The sequence below is a fragment of the Anabrus simplex genome, chromosome 1 (genome assembly GCF_040414725.1).
Source record: "Anabrus simplex isolate iqAnaSimp1 chromosome 1, ASM4041472v1, whole genome shotgun sequence".
NCBI lineage: Eukaryota > Metazoa > Arthropoda > Insecta > Orthoptera > Tettigoniidae > Anabrus > Anabrus simplex.
The window spans coordinates 253,849,565-253,873,379 of NC_090265.1; the positions used below are offsets into that span (position 1 = coordinate 253,849,565).

A 23,815-nucleotide genomic window follows, 5' to 3' on the forward strand; every position below is an offset into this window, starting at 1 on the left:
TCAACCAAACTTGGTACGCTTACGAATTACTATCTGGAGACAAACACTGTGGGGAGGTAAGACATCCCTAACACCCCTGGTGGGGGGGATGGGATGAGATACAAAAATAATCGAAAATAGTGTCGAATCCATAGTTTCCAGGGTAGCTGAGATGAATAGTGACAATTTGGATGTCGTTTAAGTCCGAGTTTAGCCCCAATCGGCATGGGGGGATGAGAAGGGGTGGAAAAATAAAATGTCAAAAATGAACAAGATTATGGATGTTTGTGTGTATGTTCTACCATAGCTCTCAACCAAACTTGGTACAAATATGGCTTACTACCTGGAGCAAAAATATGTACTGTGGGGACAAGACACCCCTAGATCCCTTAGGAGAGGGGGTGAAATATAAAAATAACCAAATATGGCTGATATTAGAGTCAAATCTATAGTTTCCAGGGTCGCCAAGATGAATAGTGACACTTTGGATTTCGTTAAAGTCCAAGGGATAAAAAAGATGTCCAAAATGACTGAGTACATGGATGTATGTGTGTATGTTTCAACATAGCTCTCAACCAAAATTGGTACATACATGACTTACTATCTGAAAAAATACTGTCGGCGTAGGACACCCCTAACACCCCCAGGGGACGTGGTGAAATGTAAAAGTAATAAAAAACAACCAATATTAGTGTTGAATCCACAGGTTTCGGGGTGGATGAGATGATCTGTGACATTCTTGATGGTCAAAGTTCAACCCCAGTTGGAATGGAGGTTGAGAAGGGATGAAAATGAATGTCCAAAATGACCGAGATTATGGATGTATGTGTAAACTTGGTACACATATGACTTACTATCTGAAAAGGAATACTGAAGGAATACTGTTTTCCGGCGGCCTCAGGTTCGATTCCTGGCTGGGTCAGGGGTTTTTAATTGTAAATGATTAATATTCCTGGCCTGGAGACTGGGTGTCTGTGTCGTCCTTGACGTTCCTTTCCTCACATTCAACACTCCACACTTCCTCCATTCCAATTACACGCAGGTTCATATGACATGGTGCAAGTAGGCGCAAAAGATTTCTATAGGTCGACACCCCGGACAAATAGCATTAAAAAAAAAAAAACACTACTTTTTCAACAAGTAATCAGTAAAATTACAATTACAATTACTTTACAAAACACGTCTCATGGAAATTACTGACATTGTTTTTTTTAATGGAGCTGTAACAATACCAAAATTTGCAAGAAAAGGTATTATTCATTTTGTGTAGTTCTTTTTAGCATATAGATATTAAGTGGCTATCATCACTAGGTGAGACTAAACTTGATAGCTTGGAACTTTTGAAATTATTTTCCCCCATCATTTTTAATGTCTGGCTCCTTGGCTGAATGGTCAGTGTAGTTGTCTTTGGTTCAGAGGGCCCTGGGTTCAATATCCCAGCTGGATTGGAGATTTTTAACCTTATATTGTTAATTCTTTGGCTCAGAGACTGGGTATTTGTAATGTCCACAACATCCTGCAACTCACATCATACACAACACCGTCCTCCATTACAATAACACGCAGTTTACCCATACACAGCAGATGCCATGGACCCTCTACCTTAAAGGTCTGCACCAGGCTAGCTTAGCCACATGAAATTATTATTGTTATTATCATTTTTATTTTAGTTACTGACTTGCAGTGATCAAAGTGATTAAAATAAAACAAATACAAATAAAATAACTTAAAATAATTGGTTCTTAAAATTTTCATTTGTAAGTCTTGACCTCTTTAGTAGGAAGTACATCTTTGCATTCCCTACAGGAGCACTTGAAGGAGTACCTGTGTTTAATTTTAAGAACATTGTTGGAATAAATATGATGTCATTGGTAGCTCTGGAAGTACCTCATCCAGAACTGGTGAAGCTACTGTTCTTGTGTTACCTTCATCATTATTTATTTTCCCCATTTCTGCTTCTGTGTGATGTATATCAATTACTAGAAAGTAACAATTACAATTGTATCTCAAGAGGTAAGTGTCAAGTAAATATTATTTTTTGTAAAAAGTAATGATTACAAGTAAAAACTACTAAGAATGCAATCATTATAGGGAATTCAATTACTTTTACTCAATTAGTTTTCAACTCTGGTAAGACACACCCCTATCACCCTTAGGGACAGGGGTTGGGGAGGAGGTGACATAAAAATAATTGAAAATAATATCTAATCCATAGTTTTTGAGGTTGCTGAGATGAATTCTTACTCTGTGGATCTCGTTTAAGTCCAAGTACAGCCTGCATTGGCATGGGGGTGAACACGGGTGAAAAAGAAAATGTTCAAAATTGCCGAGATTACAGATGTTTCTGTGTGTGTTCCAACATAGCTCTCAACCAAACTTGGTGCACATATCACGTACTATCTGAAAAACTGTGGAAGTAAGACACCCCTAACACCCCTATGGAAGGGGGTAAAATGTAAAAATAATATAAAATGACCTATGCTCATGTCGAATCCATAGTTTTTGGGGTTGCTGAGGTGAACTGTGACACTCTGGATGCCATGAAGAGATGAAAAATAATGTCCAAAATATCTCAGATTATGGATGTATGTATTTATGTATGTTCCAGCATAGCTCTCAACCAAACTTGGTACAAATATCACTTACTATCTGAAAAAAGAAAAAAAAATACAGTGTGGGTAAAACACCCCTAGCACTTTAGAGGAGTAGTGAAGTGTAAAAATATTTGAAAACAACCTATACTGGTGTTGAATCCACAGTTTTCAGGGTCACTAGGCTTATTGGTGACAGTCTCAATGACAGTTGGAATTGTGTACATCATACTTTAGCCACATAAATATTCAGTTATCACTTTATTTTATTATTTCTTTGAAAGGATCACAAACTTCTCAGACATTCTGGGCTGTCACAAGAACAAAGACGGGGCGAGTTGGCTGTGCAGTTAGGAGCGCACAGCTGTGAGCTCGCATCCGGGAGATAGTGGGTTCGAATCCCACTGTTGGCAGCTGTGAAGATGGTTTTCCGTGGTTTCCCATTTCCACACCAGGCAAATGCTGGGGTTGTACCTTAATTTAGGCAACAGCCGCTTCCTTCCCATTCCTAGACCTTTCCTGTCCCATCGTCATCATAAGACCTATCTCTGTCGGTGTGGCGTAAAGCAACTAGCAAACAAGGACAAAGTTTAATATGAAACAAAATACTGGTAATCTAAAAATAGAACTTAAAATTAGACACATAACAATAACTCTAAAACTACAAAATAGTTCGTAAAATATCAATCATTGTCACAATAAAGAAATACACAAAAATTAATTTCACACTTAATTGACAGGTAATACAAATGCTAAAAATAAACATTCAAAAACAGTACCCAGGCAGCGCTGGGTGCTACAGCTAGTGAATTAATAAAATTCTAGAATACAGAAATTAGCTGGATACTATTTGGAAGTGTTCTCTGGCATAGAATATAGAATCAATAACAGAAAAAAGAGATGTACCAATGAAGGCTAAATTAATGATGTACCAAAAAACAAAAACAATGTACTCTACATCTTCACACAGCTGGATTCTTTTGTAATCAGTACCAGTTCTTTCAAATTTATTTCTTTATTTCTTTTTTTTTCTTTTATTTTATTTCTACTGGGCGAGTTGGCCGTGCGCGTAGAGGCACGCGGCTGTGAGCTTGCATCCAGGAGATAGTAGGTTCGAATCCCACTATCGGCAGCCCTGAAGATGGTTTTCCGTGGTTTCCCATTTTCACACCAGGCAAATGCTGGGGCTGTACCTTAATTAAGGCCACGGCCGCTTCCTTCCAACTCCTAGGCTTTTCCTATCCCATCGTCGCCATAAGACCTATCTGTGTCGGTACGACGTAAAGCCCCTAGCCAAAAAAAGTTATTTCTTTTACTTCTTTTGTTTATTTCTTCTCAAGTAACTCATTATATAGTTACTACAACATGTACGCAAAGACTATCTGATACCCGTGACCTTTAAAACTTCTATGCTGGCATAAACTACCGTGGTATATCGCTTTTGTCAATTGCAAGTAAAATTAGCGCAAGAATTCTCTTAAACCGGCTCTGAGTTATCTCAGAGAGGATTTTGCCTGAGTCTCAGTGTGGTTACCGAACCTCCAGAGCCACAACAGATATGATCTTCTGTGCTAGACAACTGCAGGAAAAATGCAGAGAGCAACAGCAGCCTCTGTATTTAGTTTTTATGATCTGGAAAAAGCCTTTGATTCAGTACCAAGATCTGCTATGTGGAAAGTATTAAGACATTTTGGATGTCCTCATTGGTTCAAGCTCTTCAGGATGGCATGTCTGAACAGATTCTTCATGCTAACTCAGTATCAGATTCGTTCCCAATCACTCATGGATTGAAACAAGGCTGTATGCTTGCTCCTACACTCTTTGCACTGTACATTGTCCAATTCGATCTTCATTGGGGTCATTGAAGACTGCTGACAACTCCACCATTTTAACTGATAATGGAGAAATTTTAGAGCGTTGGAAGGAACATTTCTCTGCACTTCTAAATCATGTCTCCAGTGTTGCTAACGACTTTCTTTGTAATGTCTCTCAGCAGCCCCAACAACCATGGATGGCAGTTCCACCTACATACAGAGGCTTCACCTAAGCACTCAATCAACTAAAACCAGGAAAGGTTCCTGGTCTTGATAACATCCTTTTGGAACTGATACAAAATGGAGGTATACTCTTGAAGACTAGACTTTTCACACTCATCCTCTTGATTTGGGAAACTCGAGAAGTACCTGATGACTTGAAGAATGCTACCATCATTGCTATCTTCAAGAAAGGTGATCGCAGTGTATATGGGAACTACCATGGTATATCGCTTTTGTCAATTGCAGGTAAAATTAGCGCAATAATTCTCTTAAACCGGCTCTGAGTTATCTCAGAGAGGATTTTGCCTGAGTCTCAGTATGATTACCGAGCCTCCAGAAGCACAACAGATATGATCTTCTGTGCTAGACAACTGCAGGAAAAATGCAGAGAGCAACAGCAGCCTCTGTATTTAGTTTTTATGATCTGGAAAAAGCCTTTGATTCAGTACCAAGATCTGCTCTGTGGAAAGTATTAAGACATTTTGGATGTCCTGAACGTTATGTGGAATTGGTTCAAGCTCTTCATGATGGCATGTCTAGACAGATTCTTCATGGTAACTCAGTATCAGATTCGTTCCCAATCACTCATGGATTGAAACAAGGCTGTGTGCTTGCTCCTACACTCTTTGCACTGTATATGGCTGCCATGCTGCATAAATCATCTGCAAACAACTTAGGCATGGATATTGAATTTTTTTTTGATGGAGGCCTTTTCAATCTGGCAAGACTTCGCTCACAAAGACGTACTCTGGTTACCTGGGTGACAGAACTGCAGTATGCCGATGACACCGCATCTCCTGCTCTAATACCTGCAGAACTACATCAGTCAGTCAACTGCTTTAAAACTGCATGTGATCGCTTTGGTCTTGCCATTAATGTGAAAAAAACGAAGGTACTTGCACAACCTGTCCCAGGATTAACTCTTCCTGAGTTCAGTATCTCCATCTTAGATACAACACTGGAAAAGGTTGATCACTTTTCATATCTTGGAAGCATCTTGTCTAAATGGTGTACCTGCGAACAAGACATTGATAAAAGAATTGGGGCTGCTCATGCAGCATTCGGATGGTTAAGGCACAGAGTCCTCATGAATAACGACCTAAAACTGCATACCAAACTCACGGTGTACAAAGCTGTTGTCATTTCCACACTGCTGTATGGCTGTGAAAAATGGACCCTCTATCGCTGTGATATCAAAAAACTTGAGCGCTTCCACCAACAGAAAATGAGCTTCATCTTGAATATTAAGTGGGAGGACTATGTGACCAACACAGCAGTTCTCAACAAAGCACAGCTAAATAGAATTGAGGCAACAATCATCGCTCATCAACTGAGATGGTTAGGCCATGTTCACCGCATGGGTATAGATACCAGGCTTCCCTGCCAAATTCTTTATGGCAAACTTTGCTCCAGCAGTAGACCTCATGGAGCCCCTCTTAAGTGTTTTAAGGACGAGCTGAAACACATCACAAAGACAACTGGTATAGATATGTCAACTTGTTCGAAAGAGAATGCTGCAGACATCAAGATACCAAGCGACAAGCAAGAAAACTCCGTCAATTACAACCCTGCCCTCCTCCATCCATTCAGTGTGATTTGTGTGGGCATATATTTTATGCCAGGACTGGTCTGTTTAGTCATCGCAAACACACCCATAAACTGAGTTGAACTGGTCAACGTATGCCGGAAGAAGTTATATATACTCGGATCGAGTTACAGCTGACGACAACATGTACAGTCAAGGCATGAACAGTAATGTGGATGATAAACAATACAGGAAGCAGAAATGTCCATTCATCCAGATAGCTGGATAGACAGACGGTTTTGATGTGCTTTTGAAGAACTGAAGAAAGAATGTTAAAGCAAACTATAGAATTACAAAAGAAAGGAAGAGGAGGCTGAGGAAGTTGCAGATTGCAATGGATGGACATGATTAAGAATGTACAAGGCAACAAGACCTGGAATGGTAAATTTGGTAATGAATGAGGAGTAGTAAAATGGAGTGGAATAAATTTTCTCCAATCTAGGAAAACTAATACTGATAATAATTTAATATGCACTGGTTGTTATTTTGTTATAGACATTAGGTATCATCCTGGCATTCATCTGTAAATAAAGCAACAAAAACCATGTTAAATTGTAAGACAGAAAAATGCCAATTATGTTACCTGAGTATAAGTGCACCCTACTCCAGTCTTTTAAACAAGTTTTACATTTGTAGCACAGTCAGGAATCAAATCTAGCTAATGTGGACAGAGGGAGAAATGAAAAAAAAAAAATGTACTCTACATCTCCACACAGCTGGGTTCTTTTGTAATCAGTATCAGTTCTTTCAAACTTATTTCTTTTATTTTATTTCTTTTACTTCTTTCTATTTATTTCTTCTCAGCAACTCAGAAGCTTGTTTCTGCTCTCATTTTCATCAAGAAAGAGGCATCAACACACAGGGCAGGCAATTCTTCAGAGATATGGGGAATGTGTCTGAGTAAACTGGGAAGGAGAAAGAAAGCCATTGGAGACTGAGAAAATACAGCAGATATGAAAGAGCAGGATTAATGAGATAAGATGACATTGTGTAAAGAGTTTGTCCTATTCCTTTTGTGTTTTCATGTTTGCTGCTCCCTCTGTGATAACCAGCCTGAAAAAGTGTTCATCATTGAGTACATTTCTATCCTCATTCCTTGCTTTCCATTTTTGATGATGTATATTCTTACAATTTCCTGTCCGCTGTTCATTCTATTTGTCACAAAGAGAATATTATCTGAATACAAAATATTACCTCTTAACTATTATCTCTCCTTCAAGCCAGAAAACATACCCTATTTACTATTTTATGTGGAATGAAACAGGGTCATAAGTTGGGTGAAATTGAATTAGATGGTGTGATGTAAAAAACAAACCTTGGTCTATCATTCAATGATGGCAATTTATTCCTCCCAACGACTGTATCCAACTCCTTTTGAACATTGCTGCATATCTCAGGATAGTGCATCATGTATATAATGGCTTGTACAAGAGTTGTTGAAATAGCTGTAGCTGCTGGGAAAAAGAAGTCTATTGCTGTTAACAGGAGCTGGTCATCTGAAACATCAGTCACCAGATTATACAATGGTCTCATCCTCATAATACAGACACTCTATAGCAGCAAGCCACTTTTGATGGATGTGAAGAGCAGTAGCCATCTTGGATAAGTGAAAAATGATTAAACAAGATTTTAATATAAACAGCCAGAGTGCTTCTAAGTACTCTATAAATAACAAAGGAGCAGAAAAAATTGGCTTTGTGAAATACGATGGAGTGTATTAGTTTTGTAGTGCCCTTCATATTAATTATAATGTCTGAATGTTGGAATGTGCCAGTATTCTTACATTTTGTCTAATATAATTTTATTTCATTGTTCCCAGATTAAACTAATTTGTTACTGTATACAATGTTTGTAAATAAGTTGAATCTTGTTGGATATTTTAACAATTTACAAATTGAAATAAAATTAGAAAGGATTTTAAAATTTCCTCCAACATCACTATAGATTCCTGTAAATATATTATAGTTTGTGAACCACTGACAATGACTGAGCACCACTCATAGAGTCAGGATGTGTTTTACAATAATACAAGAGCGATGTTGAAAGTGAGGGTAGCAGGACAAATTACATTTGGCCAAGTAGTCCCAGTCTGGTTAAGTGTCTCAGAAACCATATGTGTGTGGAGTTAGCTTTTGTTATCGATTTAGATTTTTATTTGCAGTACCGGTATACATATTTAAAATACCTACTAAAATTAAAGGCAAGTAGGGCTGCTAATTTCAAATAAATAATTATGGAATTTGGGAAAGATATTTTTTCTATTGATGGTGAAATTCTTTTCTACAAAATATGTGAAGTGAAAATGGCAGGGGATAAGAGATTTACCATTCAGCAACATATTAACAAAATAACAGCAGACGAAAAGTTTCTCAACTGTTATTCACACACAGTAGCAGCTGGCCCATAAGGACTCCCAGACTATGTCCTCCCTAGAGAATCAAAGGGGTTTTTATTTTCTCTCAATATTTGACTGGACTCGAATAATGTTAAGAAAATTATATTTCATTGTAAAACTGTAAATTCTCATCAATAAGAAAGACTGTTAGGTAATACCAAACTTAGATGAGTGACTTTTAGCATGCAGTTTGCTGGTAAATGTTTTCAGGTTGAAGGTAAGACACGCACTCTCAAGCTTCCGTCCCAGGATAGCGGGATATAGTGAGGGTGAGCGGAGAGAGATGTAAGGGGGAAGCATGCCAATGGACAGTTTCAGAGGGACGAAAGGTGCGGGAAGAGGCTTTAAGCTTGGCAGAGTCCGTAAGAGTAAATGCATCTTCACAAATCCCTCTACGAGCATGCGCCAGCATGGCTGCATATAATGACACCTATATTTATAAAATAAGAGTTTTGTCTGTACATTACTCAGAATTTAAAAAGGATGGTATTTCTGTGTCGGTCGTGTCCGTTGTAACAAGGAAATGCACTTTTTAATTTTCTGTAATTTCTGTCTGTCTGTCTATCTATCAATCTGTCTGTCTGTTCTGCATATATGTATGTACACGCATCACAAGAAAACGGTTGAAGAGAATTTAATGAAAATTGGTATGTAAAGTCGGGAAATAAGTCGCCACAATGTCGGCTATAAATAATTTCATTCACGCTGAGAGAAATGGTAGTTTACCGGAAGACCTAAAATTTAATTCTCAAATATTTGTTATTAGTGGTCCTATCTTCATGAAAACCAGTATGCAAAGTCGGGGAATAAGTCACTACAATCTACGCTATAAATAATCTTATTCACGCTGAGAGAAATGGTAGTTTAGGGGAAGACCTAAAATTTAATTCTCAAATATTTATGTTATTAGTGGACCTTTTTAATGAAAATCAGTATGCAAGTTAAGTCGCTGAAATCTAGACCATAAATAATTTTATTCACGCTGAGTGAACTGGTAGTTTATCATCGTCATCTAGGTATTCTGCCTTATGGCAGGTCTTGTCATGGGATGAACTGGTAGTTTAGGGTATAGGTTGAAATTTAATTCTCAAGTATTTTTCTTTTTAGTGGTCCTATCGACAAATACGACATAACTAAAGTTATACAGTGTTGAATTTTTGATCATTTATGTCTTATACATTTTTACCGTACCAGCTATGATAACAGAGATATTCATGAATTTGGATTTTTGTTGCTAAGTCCATTTCAGAGCCAAGTGACACAAAATGGGTAAACAGCATTTCAATGAAAATAAAGTATGTAAAGTCGGGGAATAAGGAACTACAGTCTATGCTATAAATAATTTTGTAAGACGCCTCAATATCACAGAGTTGAAAGAAAACTAAATATGAAGGCCTACAATAGAGAAAGCTCATAACATTCATCAACAATAACATTAAATTGACCATTGTTTGTCGTGCTTTGTGTCTTCTGTTGCCACTCATCTCCGATATATGGGATTACTGCTGTATACAGAGTATTTCCTTTTGAATTTGCTTCATATCGCACCGGCACAGATAGGTGTTACAGCGATGATTGGATAGGAAAGGACTAGGAGTGAGAAGGAAGCAGAGCTGGCTTTAAGTACAGTACAGCCCCAGCATTTGCCTGGTGTGAAAATGGAAACCATCTTCAGGGCTGTTGACAGTGGGGTTCGAACCCGCTACCTCCCGGATGCAAGCTCACAGCTGCGCGCCCCTAACCACACGACCAACTTGCCCGGCTGTACCGAGTATAACAGCCTGCTTTAATATTGGCGGGAGGTAGCTAGGGAGCTAGATAACTTTCTTCTTTAGCATACCATTCCTCTGGTTCATCATAGCATTCGAGCTATGCAATCCCTACTCTGAGGCACTGATTGGAATGATCAGCGTACATATTTAACGGAATAATGGCAGAGGAGTGTTCACAGCTGTCTGCGGCTTGGTCATTCCAGCACTGGAACTTTGGACTGTTAGATCGGCAGCGTAGTACTGTTCGTTAAAAGTGAGAAAAATGTGCGGTTCTGCATTTGATTGAGTATTTTATATGATAACATTGATTTTAATTGCTACATTCCTAGTGACATTTTTGTAATGGCCTAAGTTGACTTCAGTTAGGAAAACCACAAAGACAGTCTTTCTGAGAATCCCATAGTGAAGCACAGGTACATCAGCTAGTTAAATAATAATTCATGACCTTGTTTGTCCTATTTGTAATTATATTTGAAGACAAAAAATAATAATGAATGACAATGAAATGTAACATTTGAGACCATAAGTGTTGATTGAAACTGCAAAGGTGAAGTAACACAGTCCTTTGGCTTGCATCCTACGTTTCATGAGGGTTGGGAGCAGTGAGCGAGTTCATTTTTGTGCGGAAGATTTGAATGGGTGCAGTGATGCTGGTTTGTGCTTTGTGGTGATTATTCTGTACACCATTAAGCTTTCGAAGTACCGGTGTGATTGTGATTTGGAACCGCTTGTGATGATAGTGATATTCTCATGATTTTTTATCTGTGTTTATTGATAATAATAATAATAATAATAATAATAATAATAATAATAATAATAATGCTGTGCTCTAGAGTTGAAACTGGTGAGTTATGCTCACAGGGCTTAAATCTTAATGTATTTTCTTTTTTTAATTTTCATACTTTTTCTAATGATGCTTACATCATAGAGTGATTAATTAATCCTGCTTTTGAAAATGAATTCTGTGGACACTATTTTCAAGAGCGAATGTCTTTCTTTTGACAGTAGATTAGAACTGAAATGGCTAGGACCTCCGAAACCCGATTTAAATATTACTCAGGTTCAGAATCCTTGCAAAAGTAAATTGCACGTCGTACAAGCATGCAGACTGGTTGTGTGGATGTGAGATAAGAAATGTGTTCTTTTGTTACACAGGTTTGGTTATGAATTCTCGTGATCTCACATGTCATGGACCTAAAACTCTTGAATGAGTTAAAAAAGACATAAATCTAGTGAAACACACATAAACAATAGTATTCAGTTCGCGATGCTTGGTAAGGCAGACATCAGGTGTCAGTTAGATAGTGCGTATAGGCTGAAAATTAAACGGTTCAATGAAGACGTATCAAAAAACCATTACATACTCAGTAAACTGATTGATTGCATTAAGTTTTGTGGAAAAGTCTGAGTTCGCAATGCGAGGACACAATGAGACCAGTTCATCCAATAATCCTGGAATTTTTCATGGGTTGAGTAATTTAATGGTCAAGCTAGATTCTGCTTTAAAAGGGCACATTGATAAAAGCTAACAGTTGTGTTTTTCTGGGACTATCTAAAACTATACAGAAGAAGCTTTTAGACTCAATCTATTCCACGCCCTTTCAGGTAATATGTGACGAGATTTCTCTGAGACAACCAGAACAACCATTACAGTCATACAAAATATTTACTCAGTTCATTTTTGGAGACAGAAACAGTTCTTACGCATCCTGCTCTAAAATTACATCTAGTTTTTCGGGACTCGTTTCTAAACGATCTCAACTAGTACGGCTGTACGTTTGGAAGATTTGGAGAAAAACGTGCAAAATTCTTCTAAATTGCTATTTTAAAATCATTTCACTTGCTTGCTGGGTTGCACAGTGCTTGATAATCAAGTTCAATTGATGGGCGGAACAATGAACAAAGTGCGCATTTTTGTACACAGCCTACTTGGTTGTCTGTACACCTGTGTGTTGCCCGCTTATCACATTCGAACCATCATAGCTCTGAGCTATTACTTTTCCAGGGGACTTATTTACCTCCAGTTAATCTAGTTCGGCAAATAAAGCTTGACCAATTCTGTATATATGTCATTTTCACATCAGATCCTCAGTGATGGTATCGTTTAAGTGTAATCATCATTTTATATCCAAATGGCAAGAACAGCTCATAAGGGCAGCCTTAAGATAGCAGTTTGCTCTTCTCTTTTCTGTCAAATTTGTCAAGAAAGAGGTGTGTGAAAAAGTACTATGCCCCCCAACCTAACAGTCCACTGGTCGCCACTGCTCACACAGAAAACATCCTCCAGAGACGTGACCCCGTGTTTTTGAAAGACTTTGGTTTCTGTGAACATTTTTATCTGGAAAGTGAACAATATTAAATTCAGTGATTTCTGAGAAAAGTACACAGGCCGTTCAATTCCGGATCAGTCTACTCTGGGAAAGAACTATGTATCCCATTGCTACGAGAACACCATGAGTAAAGTAAGAGCACAAATCTGCGGGGAAAAAATATTCTCTATCAATGAAACCAGCAATGTTGAGGGCCATTACGTTGTTAATATCATCATGGGTACGTTGGAAGTAGATAGACCTGGGAAAACAATTTTGCTCACAACCAAGATGGTTCAGCAATATGTTGCCTCTTTGATGAATCAATGACACTACTATGGTCTGAGGGTGTAAGACATGACAATGTTTTGCTGCTCTTCGTGACTGAAGGAGTAGCTGCTAAAGCTATCACAGCATTTTACTCAAGAATGGTGCATGTAACCTGCCTAGCTCACTCATTCCACAGAGTAGCCAAAGAAGTCAGATCAAATTTCCCTGAATTTGACAAGTTTGTGTCGCAAACCAAGAAGGTATTTCTTAATGCTCCATCATACAGGGAACTTTTAAAATCTGAAGCACCTGGCACTCCATGACTACCGTAGCGATACATCACCTGGTGGAGAACATGGATCGACAGCTGTGTTTACTACTGTGACAACTTTCAGTCAGTGAAGCATGTAATAGATTCTCTCAATGAGCAAGATGCCAAGGCCATACAGATTGCCCAAGAATTGTTTTCAGATATGCAAATAGAGGGAAAACTAGCATACATCAAGGCTAATTTCAGTTCTTTGTCAACTGTTTCACGTCTTCAGGAGAATAATGATCAATTTAGTCAGAACAGCTGTAGATCAATTAAAATGTATTCTTGGTGATTCCGGCATGCCAGTGTCAGAAACACTGAAATATGTTCTTGGCAAGAATTCGGGCTTTAATGTCTTGTGCTCCATCTCTCGGGTGCTAACGTGTGAAGATATGATGAGCATCACTGGAATTAAAGAGGAACTTACATCCAGTGACTTAGTGCACTTCAAGTCTGTTACCATTGCATCTGTAGACATTGAAGGGAGCTTATCAAAGTACAAGAACGTGCCAGCCGACAACCATCGTTCTTTGTCCTGGGAGAATCTGCGAATGGTCATCGCCATCTACTGTAATGCAGAATGAGGTAAGACTGTATACCACTATAGACTACATATTTTAAGTGCACATTTTTCATGTATGTTCTAATCTAATAATGCATTTGATTATCTAATGGCAAAATTTTTGTTTTTTATTTCGTTCTTCAGATGTTCCCAAGTTAACAGACGACATAATAGAAAAAGAAATTCTTGAAAGAGAAATTCAATTTGCAGTATTAAACAATGGGCTGAAATGTTAGCCAGTATTTATGTGCACCTTCATCAAAGTATGAAATTAGATTAGATATCTGTTAAATTTTTGTTAGTATAAAATGATGCAATCTGTTTGCATTTCTTTGTGTGTTAAAAGTTATATCAACAACATAAATTTAGGCTATACCAACTTGATTAGTAAATTGACAGTAAAATTTAATTTAAAATTTATAGGTCATATTTTAAAATTTTTGGATCATTTTACAGGATTTTTTAAACATTTTTAGGTCATCAAAATCCTGGCCCTGGACTGATCATATTCTGATTAATCTCCAAGGGTGTACCCATTGTGAATGCTAAGTTCCCTTTAGACTGAAAGAAGAAAATAATGAAAACGAAATGAATAAAACTTTAAAGGAATCTTATATACATACCACTATCTTTACCATTGCATCTAAGTGCTTCATGCAGTGAACATTTTACCCTCCCGCAATCAACCCAAAACATCTGAAGATATTTCTTATCCTAATTTTGATCTCACCCAATGACTACTCATATTCAGCCTTTGCTTTGTCGTTTAAAAATCAGACGCATTCCCCATCACCATCCCTACATTCCCACATTCAGAGTTGTGCCATTTCTACTATTTCATATTATATTGAAGTTCTTCCAAATGATCCCCAGTGTTGTACACTCACTTATAGTCTTTATACCTCTGTACAACAATATTATCAGCAAATGGCCTTGTCTTTGATATTCTCCCTCTCTCTTGTCCCAGCTATTATAGGAGTCCAGATCTTTTGACATATAAAACTACTCTTTCTACTGATGGCTCTTTTCGGCTGTACTTATTGCACTGTAGAAAGCTATGTTAATGTCCAGCAGGATTTGGTCTATCCATTACATGGGTACATATTCCCAGTTTCTTTGCTCTTGGACATCTTCTGTTAGAATAAATCATTAATACAGGTGAACATCTCTATGCACAGTATGTGAAAGATTTGTTGAAAATACAGTAGTTTGTTGACGGGCCGGTTTTGATTTTTGTAGTACAAGCACTTTGTTACAATGATTTGTTTATGGCATTCTGAGTCTGCACCTCCAACATCATACATCAAAAGTGTCCATTCTTTTCCTGTATGCAGACTGAAGAGTCAAACTTTAAACACAGAAGAGACTGGAGAACACTCTTTTCTATGAAACCATATTTGAAGTTATGCAGCCTGTTTGAAACTGTATGGTATGACTGGTAAATTTTATTCATAATTTTGATTATAATATTTCATACTAGCAAGATACCCGTGCTTCGCTACGGTATTATACTGAAATTTATAATTGAATGCTTAACGTTTTATATATAATCCTCCGAAATTCGCGATCTTGACTCATTTTCCGAGAGAACCCGCCAGAATTCGCGATCTGACTCGTTTTCTGCGAGATTACAGCAAAGTTCCTCACATTTTTCAATCTTTCTATCCAGCAATCGATTTCGTACTTCCTGGGCTAGGTCCAGGTATTCCACGCGGTCAGTTGGGTCCCTAAATCTTTGCCATCTTTTCCTATAAGCATTTTGAGTATGGATCAAATCCTGAATATTATTATTATTATTATTATTATTATTATTATTATTATTATTATTATTATTAGATGTTCTGGACCCCACATCAAGATGCAAGACCGCTACTTGGCGGTAAATTACATCTGCTGGCATTGTCATTGTTGCCAATGTGACCAGCACCATTGACACGCTTAGGCAAGTGTGCGGGATTTCTGGAGATACGAATGACATACTTCCGTGCATTATTGACCTTATTCTAGAGGTGAACAATTTGACGGTCAATCTTCATTCCTATCATTTATTTCAAATGTGTTTAAATTTTTATTTATATGCCAGGAGAGTCTACTGTAATCTAAGAACGTTCTCCGAAGGAAAAGATGGCTGTTGAAATCGAACCCAAGAAAGATTAAAAATGAACGATTTATGATCAGAATAAGTACATCGAAAATCTACAGCCTGTTTCCAGTCATTCGACAGGATCAGAAATGGAATGAATAAAGCCCCATCTAGTGGCGACAATAGGAATTGTGCCAGCTGCCGAAGCCAGTCGCACTCCTCTGGGGCAATGATCGATGAATGACAAATGAAATGAAATATTGGACAGTGTTTCTGGAATGAATGATGACAGGGAAAACAGGAGTATCCGGAGAAAAACCTGTCCCGCCTCCATTTTATTCAGCACGAATGTCACATGGAGAGACCGAGATTTGAACCACGGAACCCAGCTGTAAGAGGCCGGCGCGCTGCTGCCTGAGCAACGGAGGCTCCTTATAAGTACATTATAAACAGTAAAATCAATTGGTACCACCTCCTTTTACACCCCACCGCCGTTAAGTTTATTTACCCCCCCCCCCCAAAAAAAATTAAAAGTAGGCGTGTTTCTTTATGTTTAAAGGAGATTCCAAACACAAATGTTCACATCTATTACCTTCAGTTTTGAGATATAAGTATCCCCATAAAAATAATTTACTTCTTTTCACTTCCTTTCACACTCCACCCCCCACCCCCCGGTAGTGAATTTTCCGGCAAAAAATTATTGGTTTCTTTAATAGTAAAGGATCTTCTAAATACCAACTACTCATATCACGACTCTAACTTCTTCAGTTTTTGATTTATGTGTCCTCGTGAAAGGAATTCAACTCCTTTTCATTCCTGCCCCGCAAGATGGTTTCCCCCCAAAATGCGTTTTTCTTTGTTTTTAAAGGAAATCCAAATACCAATTTTCACGTTTGTAACAACTTTATTTTTATTAGATGTATGTATTCTCATACAATTAAGTCAATTTTTCAATTCTTTCACCCCCCCCCCCTTCATTGGATTTTCCAAAAATACGTGTTTCTTTACTTCTAAAGCAGATTCCAAATATAAAATTTCACGTCTGTAACATCTTCATTTTTGAGATATTAGTAGCCTGATTAAAAGAAATCAACACCATTTTCAGTCACTTTTACCCCCCCCCCTCCACCCAAGTGGTATTTCCGAAAACTAAAAATACACGTCTTGATTTTTAACAGAGATAAAAAATACCATTTTTCACTTATGTAACATGTTAAGTTCTTTGAGATATACTGTAGAAATTCTCATTTTAAAATTTTACCCCTTTTTATTTGCCCTTAATGGGAGTTTCCAAAAACAAATCACCTATGTTTCTTTACATTTACAGGAAATTCCAAATACCCACCTTTTACGTCTGTAATATTTTATGTTTCTCAGATATTCTGTAGATATATTCTTTCGAAAAATTCACCCTAATTTGTCACTCCTGTTTAACCGCCATTAATTGGATTTTCCAAAAAAAATACGTGTTTCTTTATTTTTAAGAGAGATCCCATATACAAATTTTCAGTTCTGTAATATCTTCAGTTTCTGAGATATATGTATCCTCATTAAATGCATTCAACCCGTTATTCACCCTTTTACAACCCCTCCTATTGGGATTTACAGAAAAAAAAAAATACGTGTTCCTTTATTTTTAAAGGAGATTCTAAATACCAATTTTTACATCTGTAAACTTTTAAAGTTTTAAGTTGTAGACACACTCATTTTAAAAATTCACCCCGCTTTTCATCCCCCATTATTTGGATTTTCCAAAAATGAAAAAATACCTGCTTCTTTATTTTTAAAGTAGATCCCAAATACCAATTTTCAGGTCTGTAATATCTTCAGGTTCTGAAATATAAGTAGCCTCATTAAAGGCATTCAACCCCTATTTCACCCTTTTCCACCCTTCACATTGAGAGTTTCTGAAAACAAAAAAATACGTGTTTCTTTACCAATTTTTACATCTATAAACTTTAAATGTTTTGAGATATAGATACACTCATTTTAAAAATTCACCCCCTTTTCACCCCCCATTAATTGGATTTTCCAAAAACAAAAAATACACATTTCTTTATTTTTAAAGGAGATCCCAAACACCAATTTTCAGGTCTGTAATGTCTTCAGGTTCTGAAATATAAGTAGCCTCATTAAAGCCATTCAACCCATTTTCACCCCTTTTCACCTCTCCTATTGGGATTTTCCAAAAACAAACAATACGTGTTTCTTTTATTTTTAATGAAGATTCTAAATACTAATTTTTACATCTGTAAACTTGAAAAGGTTTGAAATATAGATGCACTCATTTTAAAAATTCACCCCCCTTTTCACCCTCCCATTAATTGGATTTTCCAAAAACAAAAAAATATGTGTTTCTTTATTTTTAAAAGAGATCAAAAGTACCAATTTTCAGGTCTGTAATACCTTCAGTTTATGAGATATAAGTACTGGTATCCTGATTAAAGGCATTCAACCACTTCTTCACCGTTTTTCACCCCTCCTATTGGTATTTTCGGAAAACAAATAAATACGTGTTTCCTTATTTTTAAAGAAGATTCTAAATACCAATTTTTACATCTGTAAACTTTTAAAGTTTTGAGATATAGATACACTCATTTTAAAATTTCAACCCCCTTTTCACCCCCTTAGCGAAGGAATATCCAAAAATCCTAGCGAGCACCTACATCTTAATATGAATCTATGCCCAAAATTTCATTTCTTTATGTCCAGTAGTTTTGGCTCGGCGATGATGAATCAGTCAGTCAGTCAGTCAGTCAGTCAGTCAGTCAGTCAGGACAAGTTATTTTATATATATAGATATTGTACGAGGGTCTAGCTTCATGATTGAATGGTTAGTGTCATAGCTTTCAGTTCAGCGGGTTCTGGGTCCCCAGCTTGGACGCAGATGTTATCCATATCTGGTTAATTCCTCTGGCATGGTGATTGGGTGTTTGTGTTTGTCCTTGTACACACCTCTTCATTCACACACAACTCATCATAACACTGACCACTGTAGAAACACATAGGCCTAATAGTTGAAAACATCTATCTACATAGGGTTGGCATCAGGAAGACCAAGTTATATGTCTGATCACATATGTGAAGATCACACCAAAAATCCCTCCATGGTGTTGGAAAAGTGACAGAGAAAGGAAAGAAGGAAGAATGTATAGAAAATGTGTTTACAGAAGTCCAGTGGTCCCAATTTTGGGTGAGGGGTGGGGGCAAGGTCTTTTCTGCCCACACAAAAAAAAATTTTCCCCCCAATTAGTAACAATGATTTGTTTAAAGCATTCTGAGTCGGCACCTCCAACATCATACATCAAAAGTGTCCATTCTTTTCCTGCATGAAGACTGAAGAGTAATAGTACCCTTAAAACGTGTAGTTTGGTAGTCTTCAGACCCCGGAGTCAAGAGCTACAGTGTAACAAAATTTAAAAAGGAAGTCCCAAGGTTGGTTCTTTCAGGTCTGCTGGGGGATGGATTGAATTGCGCTAATGGTGTTATACCCAGAGATTCCGGTGAGCTCTCCCGAATAGATCAGAAAGAGGGAATTCCTCCAAGAAACTACATTCCCAATGGAGACTGTTCAAGACAGATGAACAATATACAGTGTTATAGGACATGTATTCTGAAAATGTATTCATGAAGCATGTTCTACATTTTTTTTACTTGTGATTATTTTTGATAGCTTCATACATAAGACATTCCTTCAAAATATTTATTTATGAATCAAGTTTTATTTTTCTGTTTACTTGTGATTATTATTGAAAACTTCCTACATAAGACTCATTCAAAAATGTATTTGAGAAACAAGCTCTATTATTGTTCTGTTTCTTTCTGTTTGTTTGTGAATATTGTTATCATATAGGAATGTTTACATTAATAGTTGTTCCTCATTTCACATGCCTGTGTTCATGTTAATCATGCCCCTCCCCAATAATTAGGAACTAAATTTCAAGTGCACTATATACTCGCAACAACTAGCATTCTGTTCCTTGTACGGTACACAGTAACACTCTTAGTTTATTGAGCACAGAATGAATGACTATTTGCATATTCTCCTATTATTACAGTTATCTTGTATTATTTATACCAATTAGATAAACAATATAATAAATAATCAAATGGAACTAATTTCTTACCAGAAAAAGTGGTTATATCTGCAGAGGCCTGCTGAAGTTTTAGTTCTCTTATATATGTGTCACAGAAGTCTCTCATGTACTCTTCTGAGTAAGAAGTCTTGTGTTCTTCAATAAGTTCCTGGAAGAAAGCAACATTGCAGTATACAAGTTCAGATGAATAAACCAGCACTGTATGATGTACTACACTACAATTCTGTTTAATGTTGAAATTACTGTAACAGAGTAATGACAAATTATAATAAGTAGTCATCCTGTTTACAATAGATTCAATTTTGAGACCTATAGTACTAATATAATTATGGCAATTCATAATGCTCCTTTGATTTAAACATACATATTTTTATAAGAGAAATAAACTAGCTCTGAAATGAATATGCATTCTCTTCCTCCACCTCTCAACTTCTTTTGAATCATAGTAATTTCAAGAAAATGAATTTGAATAATTACTTGAGTTTTTCGGTAAATCAATATGTGATAAAGTTACAAATTTTGAATGAGAATCAGAGACTGTCTAGCTAAGGCAATAAAGACATGGATTTGATTGCCGCTCAAAAAATTCAGAAATGAGATTTCCACTTCTAGAGACATACATGGCTCCAAGGTTTACTCAGCCTGAACCAAAAATGAGTATCAGGTTAATTCCTGGGAGTAAAGGCAGCTGGACGTAGAGTTAATCACTCTATCCCACATGGTTACAAACAGGGCATTCATGGGTTGTATGGAGATGACTTTGCCTTCTTATAAAATCAAGAAATCATACTTGAAAATGGATATCATGGAACAGTTTCTCTCATAAAACATTTTTTTTCAATCATTTTTTGAACGTCTTATCTTCCAGCATTCTGCTCTGCATATGTGTATGGAGGTTACAGGACTTCTTTTTAAGGAATAAGAATAGTAATTCTGCATGGCTATTGCTAGCCTGGAGCAATCCTTGTAAGGGAGACACTCCGACGAGGGTGGTTGAAATCTCCTGTATGTGGGAATCTGCATGTTTAGTGTGACGAAGGATAGTGTTGTGCATGGTGTGTAAATTCAATAAATTTTAGGGACAGTATAAACACCCAGCCCCTGAGCCAAGAGAATTAAAAGTTTATATCCCTCAATCCAACTGGAAATTGAACCTGGGACCCTGAGAACCAATTAGCCATTTTTAAAGAAAGAACCCTGTACATTTGGAAGGGAAATGAACATCTGTCATAAATAGGCTGTTACGAGTTACAGTATAAGTGGTTGATACACAACAGTAACAGGTTGAACCACTAAAAGAGGATTCTAATGTTTATGCACTATGATCACTAACATGCAAATATTGCAATGCTAAGAAATTGTTGACTGAGCTGTGTTGATTGTGCACTTCAGAAAAGCTAGTCTACAACTGCTAATGAAATCATTAACTAACAACATGTAATCTTAATAGTTGGTTGTTTGTTACAATCTCATGAATACTTAATAACAATTATGGGACTTATCATGATTGTTTCTTGTTCCTGACGTAGAGTTAATCACTCTATCCCGCCTAGTTACAAACAGTGCAAGGCTTTACATTCCATTATTACTTCAAAGGCCTTCATGGCTTGTATAGAAATGACTTTACCTTTTTTAAAAAAATCAAGAATTAAAGTTACTTGAAAATGGATAGCATGGAATAGTTTCTCATAAGACATTGATATTCCAAATATTTTTGAACATTGAGGTGGAGGAAGAGATTGAGATTTTTCATCAATATAATTTGTGGAACTATGTCTTAGGCCTATTTCAGTATTTTTAGGAAGAGTAGAGGATAAATGTATTATTTTTATGGCAATGCCTGACTCTTTGGCTGAATGGTCAGTATAGGGCCCTTTGTTTGGTTCAGAGGGCCCTGGGTTCAATTCCCAGCCAGATCAGAGATTTTAACCTTAAATGGTTCATTCCCTTGGCCCAGAACTGGGTATTTGTGCTGTGCCCAGCATCCCTGCAACTCACACACCTCACACAACACTATCCTCAACTACAATAACTTGCAGTTTTCTATACACGGAACATGCCACCCACCCTCGTTGGAGGGTCTGCCTTTCAATGGTTGCACCAGGCTAGAAATAGCCACACAAGATTATATATTACATTTTGGCGATTTCTTAAGTCAATCATATTTTGTATAGACCTAAGTAATGGAAATGGAATGAACATGTGATTAACATAATCACATATAGGAATATATAGAATTTTTCTGTATTTATGCAGCTTTCTTCTTGTCTTACATTTCGCACATCAGGACTGAATATCTGAAAAGAATGGCTCCATTATCAATGCAGCCAACCTGATCAAGCTAGAAACCAGAAACAAGTTCATTGTAGGTTAAATGAACTGGGATGCAGACAGATCCCATTCATGAGAACACAGAATGTATGAAGATGTAATGTATTCATTTCTTGTGTTTGTTTGAGTTTCTCTTGGACCCACAAGTCAAGAAATAGGAACAATACAAGTTGAAGGCGACTACACCCCACAAATGAGAAAGTTTGAATATCTTGGGACTGCAACTGATGACAAAGGTCAACTCATTGAAGAGGTGAACATGAAGATCAATCCAGTGATGCACAACGATGGGCATCATCTGCGATCATTAGATGAAACACCACTTGAAATCGAAGGTCTATCGTAGCATTGTCCGTTCTGTAGCTATCCATGGTGCCGAAAGTGGGCCAACTATGGATGGGGCAGAGTGGTGAGTAAGTGTCATGGATACATAGCCAGCATCCCTAGATTGGATCTCTGTGTTATGTACATATATATAAACGATACATGTAAAGAACTCGAATCACAGATAAGGTCTTTTGCGGATGGTGTTTTAGAAGAGTACTGTGTGATGTAATAAATAAGTTACAGAACTGTTAATGACTGTACATAGACCTTGACAAAGTTGTGAGATGGACAGCGGACAATGATATGATTGTAAACAGAGTGAAAATCAGGTTGTAAGCTTCACCAAGAGGAGAAGTCCTCTCAGTAATAATTACTATGTTGTTGGGGTGACAGTAACTCATAGAGATTACTGTAAGTACCTAGGTGTTAACATAAGGAAAGAGAGTCATTGGGGGTAATCATGTAAACAGGATTGGGCTGATGACCTAACAGACAGATATTGAACAAAGACGAAATAGATCACACATTCTTTTGGCGGGCATACATTACCAAAGTGTTACATGTAACGCAACGTAACATAACGTAACGTAACGTAACGTAACGTAACGTTTATTGTAACCACTTCATCGTAAGGTTACAGATCTCTTTATTTAGTTATGAGGGTATTTCGGGTTTGAAGTAAGGATATAAAGGACAGGGTGTATAAGTTACTAGTAAGGCACCAGTTAGAGTATGGTTCCAGTATATGGGATTCTCACCAGTATTATTTGATTTGATAACTGGAAAAAATCAAATGAAAGCAACACAGTTTGTTCAAGGTGATTTCCGACAAAGAAGAAGTGTAACAAAAATGTTTGAAACTTTGGGCTGGGAAATCTTTGAAGTAAGGAGACAAGCTGCTCAAGTAAGTGGAATGCTCCGAGATGTCTGTGGGGAGAGGCTTGGGGTGAAATAAGTAGATAAATAGGCTTGAGTGGGGCTTTAAAAAGTAGAAAAGGTCATAATATGAAGATAAAGTTGGAATTCAGGAGGTCAAATTAGAGGAAATACTCATTTACAGGATGCAGAATCAGCGATTTAAATAATTTGCCAAGGGAGATGTTTGTTAATTTCTAATTTCATTGATTTGAGAAGAGTAGGTAAAGAAACGATAGGGGATTTGCCA

At 37.1% G+C, this 23,815-nt stretch overlaps 1 protein-coding gene across 1 annotated transcript in view; it reads right to left on the reverse strand.

Moving 5' to 3' along the window:
- Positions 1 to 23,815, reverse strand: part of LOC136862913 (probable cytochrome P450 304a1) — a 65,537-nt gene that overhangs the window by 16,276 nt on the left and 25,446 nt on the right. Inside the window, exons 5-6 of the mRNA XM_068225812.1 lie at positions 20,023 to 20,140; positions 7,507 to 7,687 (exon numbers count right to left, since the gene is read on the reverse strand). Of these exons, the coding sequence (XP_068081913.1) occupies positions 7,507 to 7,687; positions 20,023 to 20,140 (299 nt within the window). The remainder of the gene's footprint in view (positions 1 to 7,506; positions 7,688 to 20,022; positions 20,141 to 23,815) is intronic.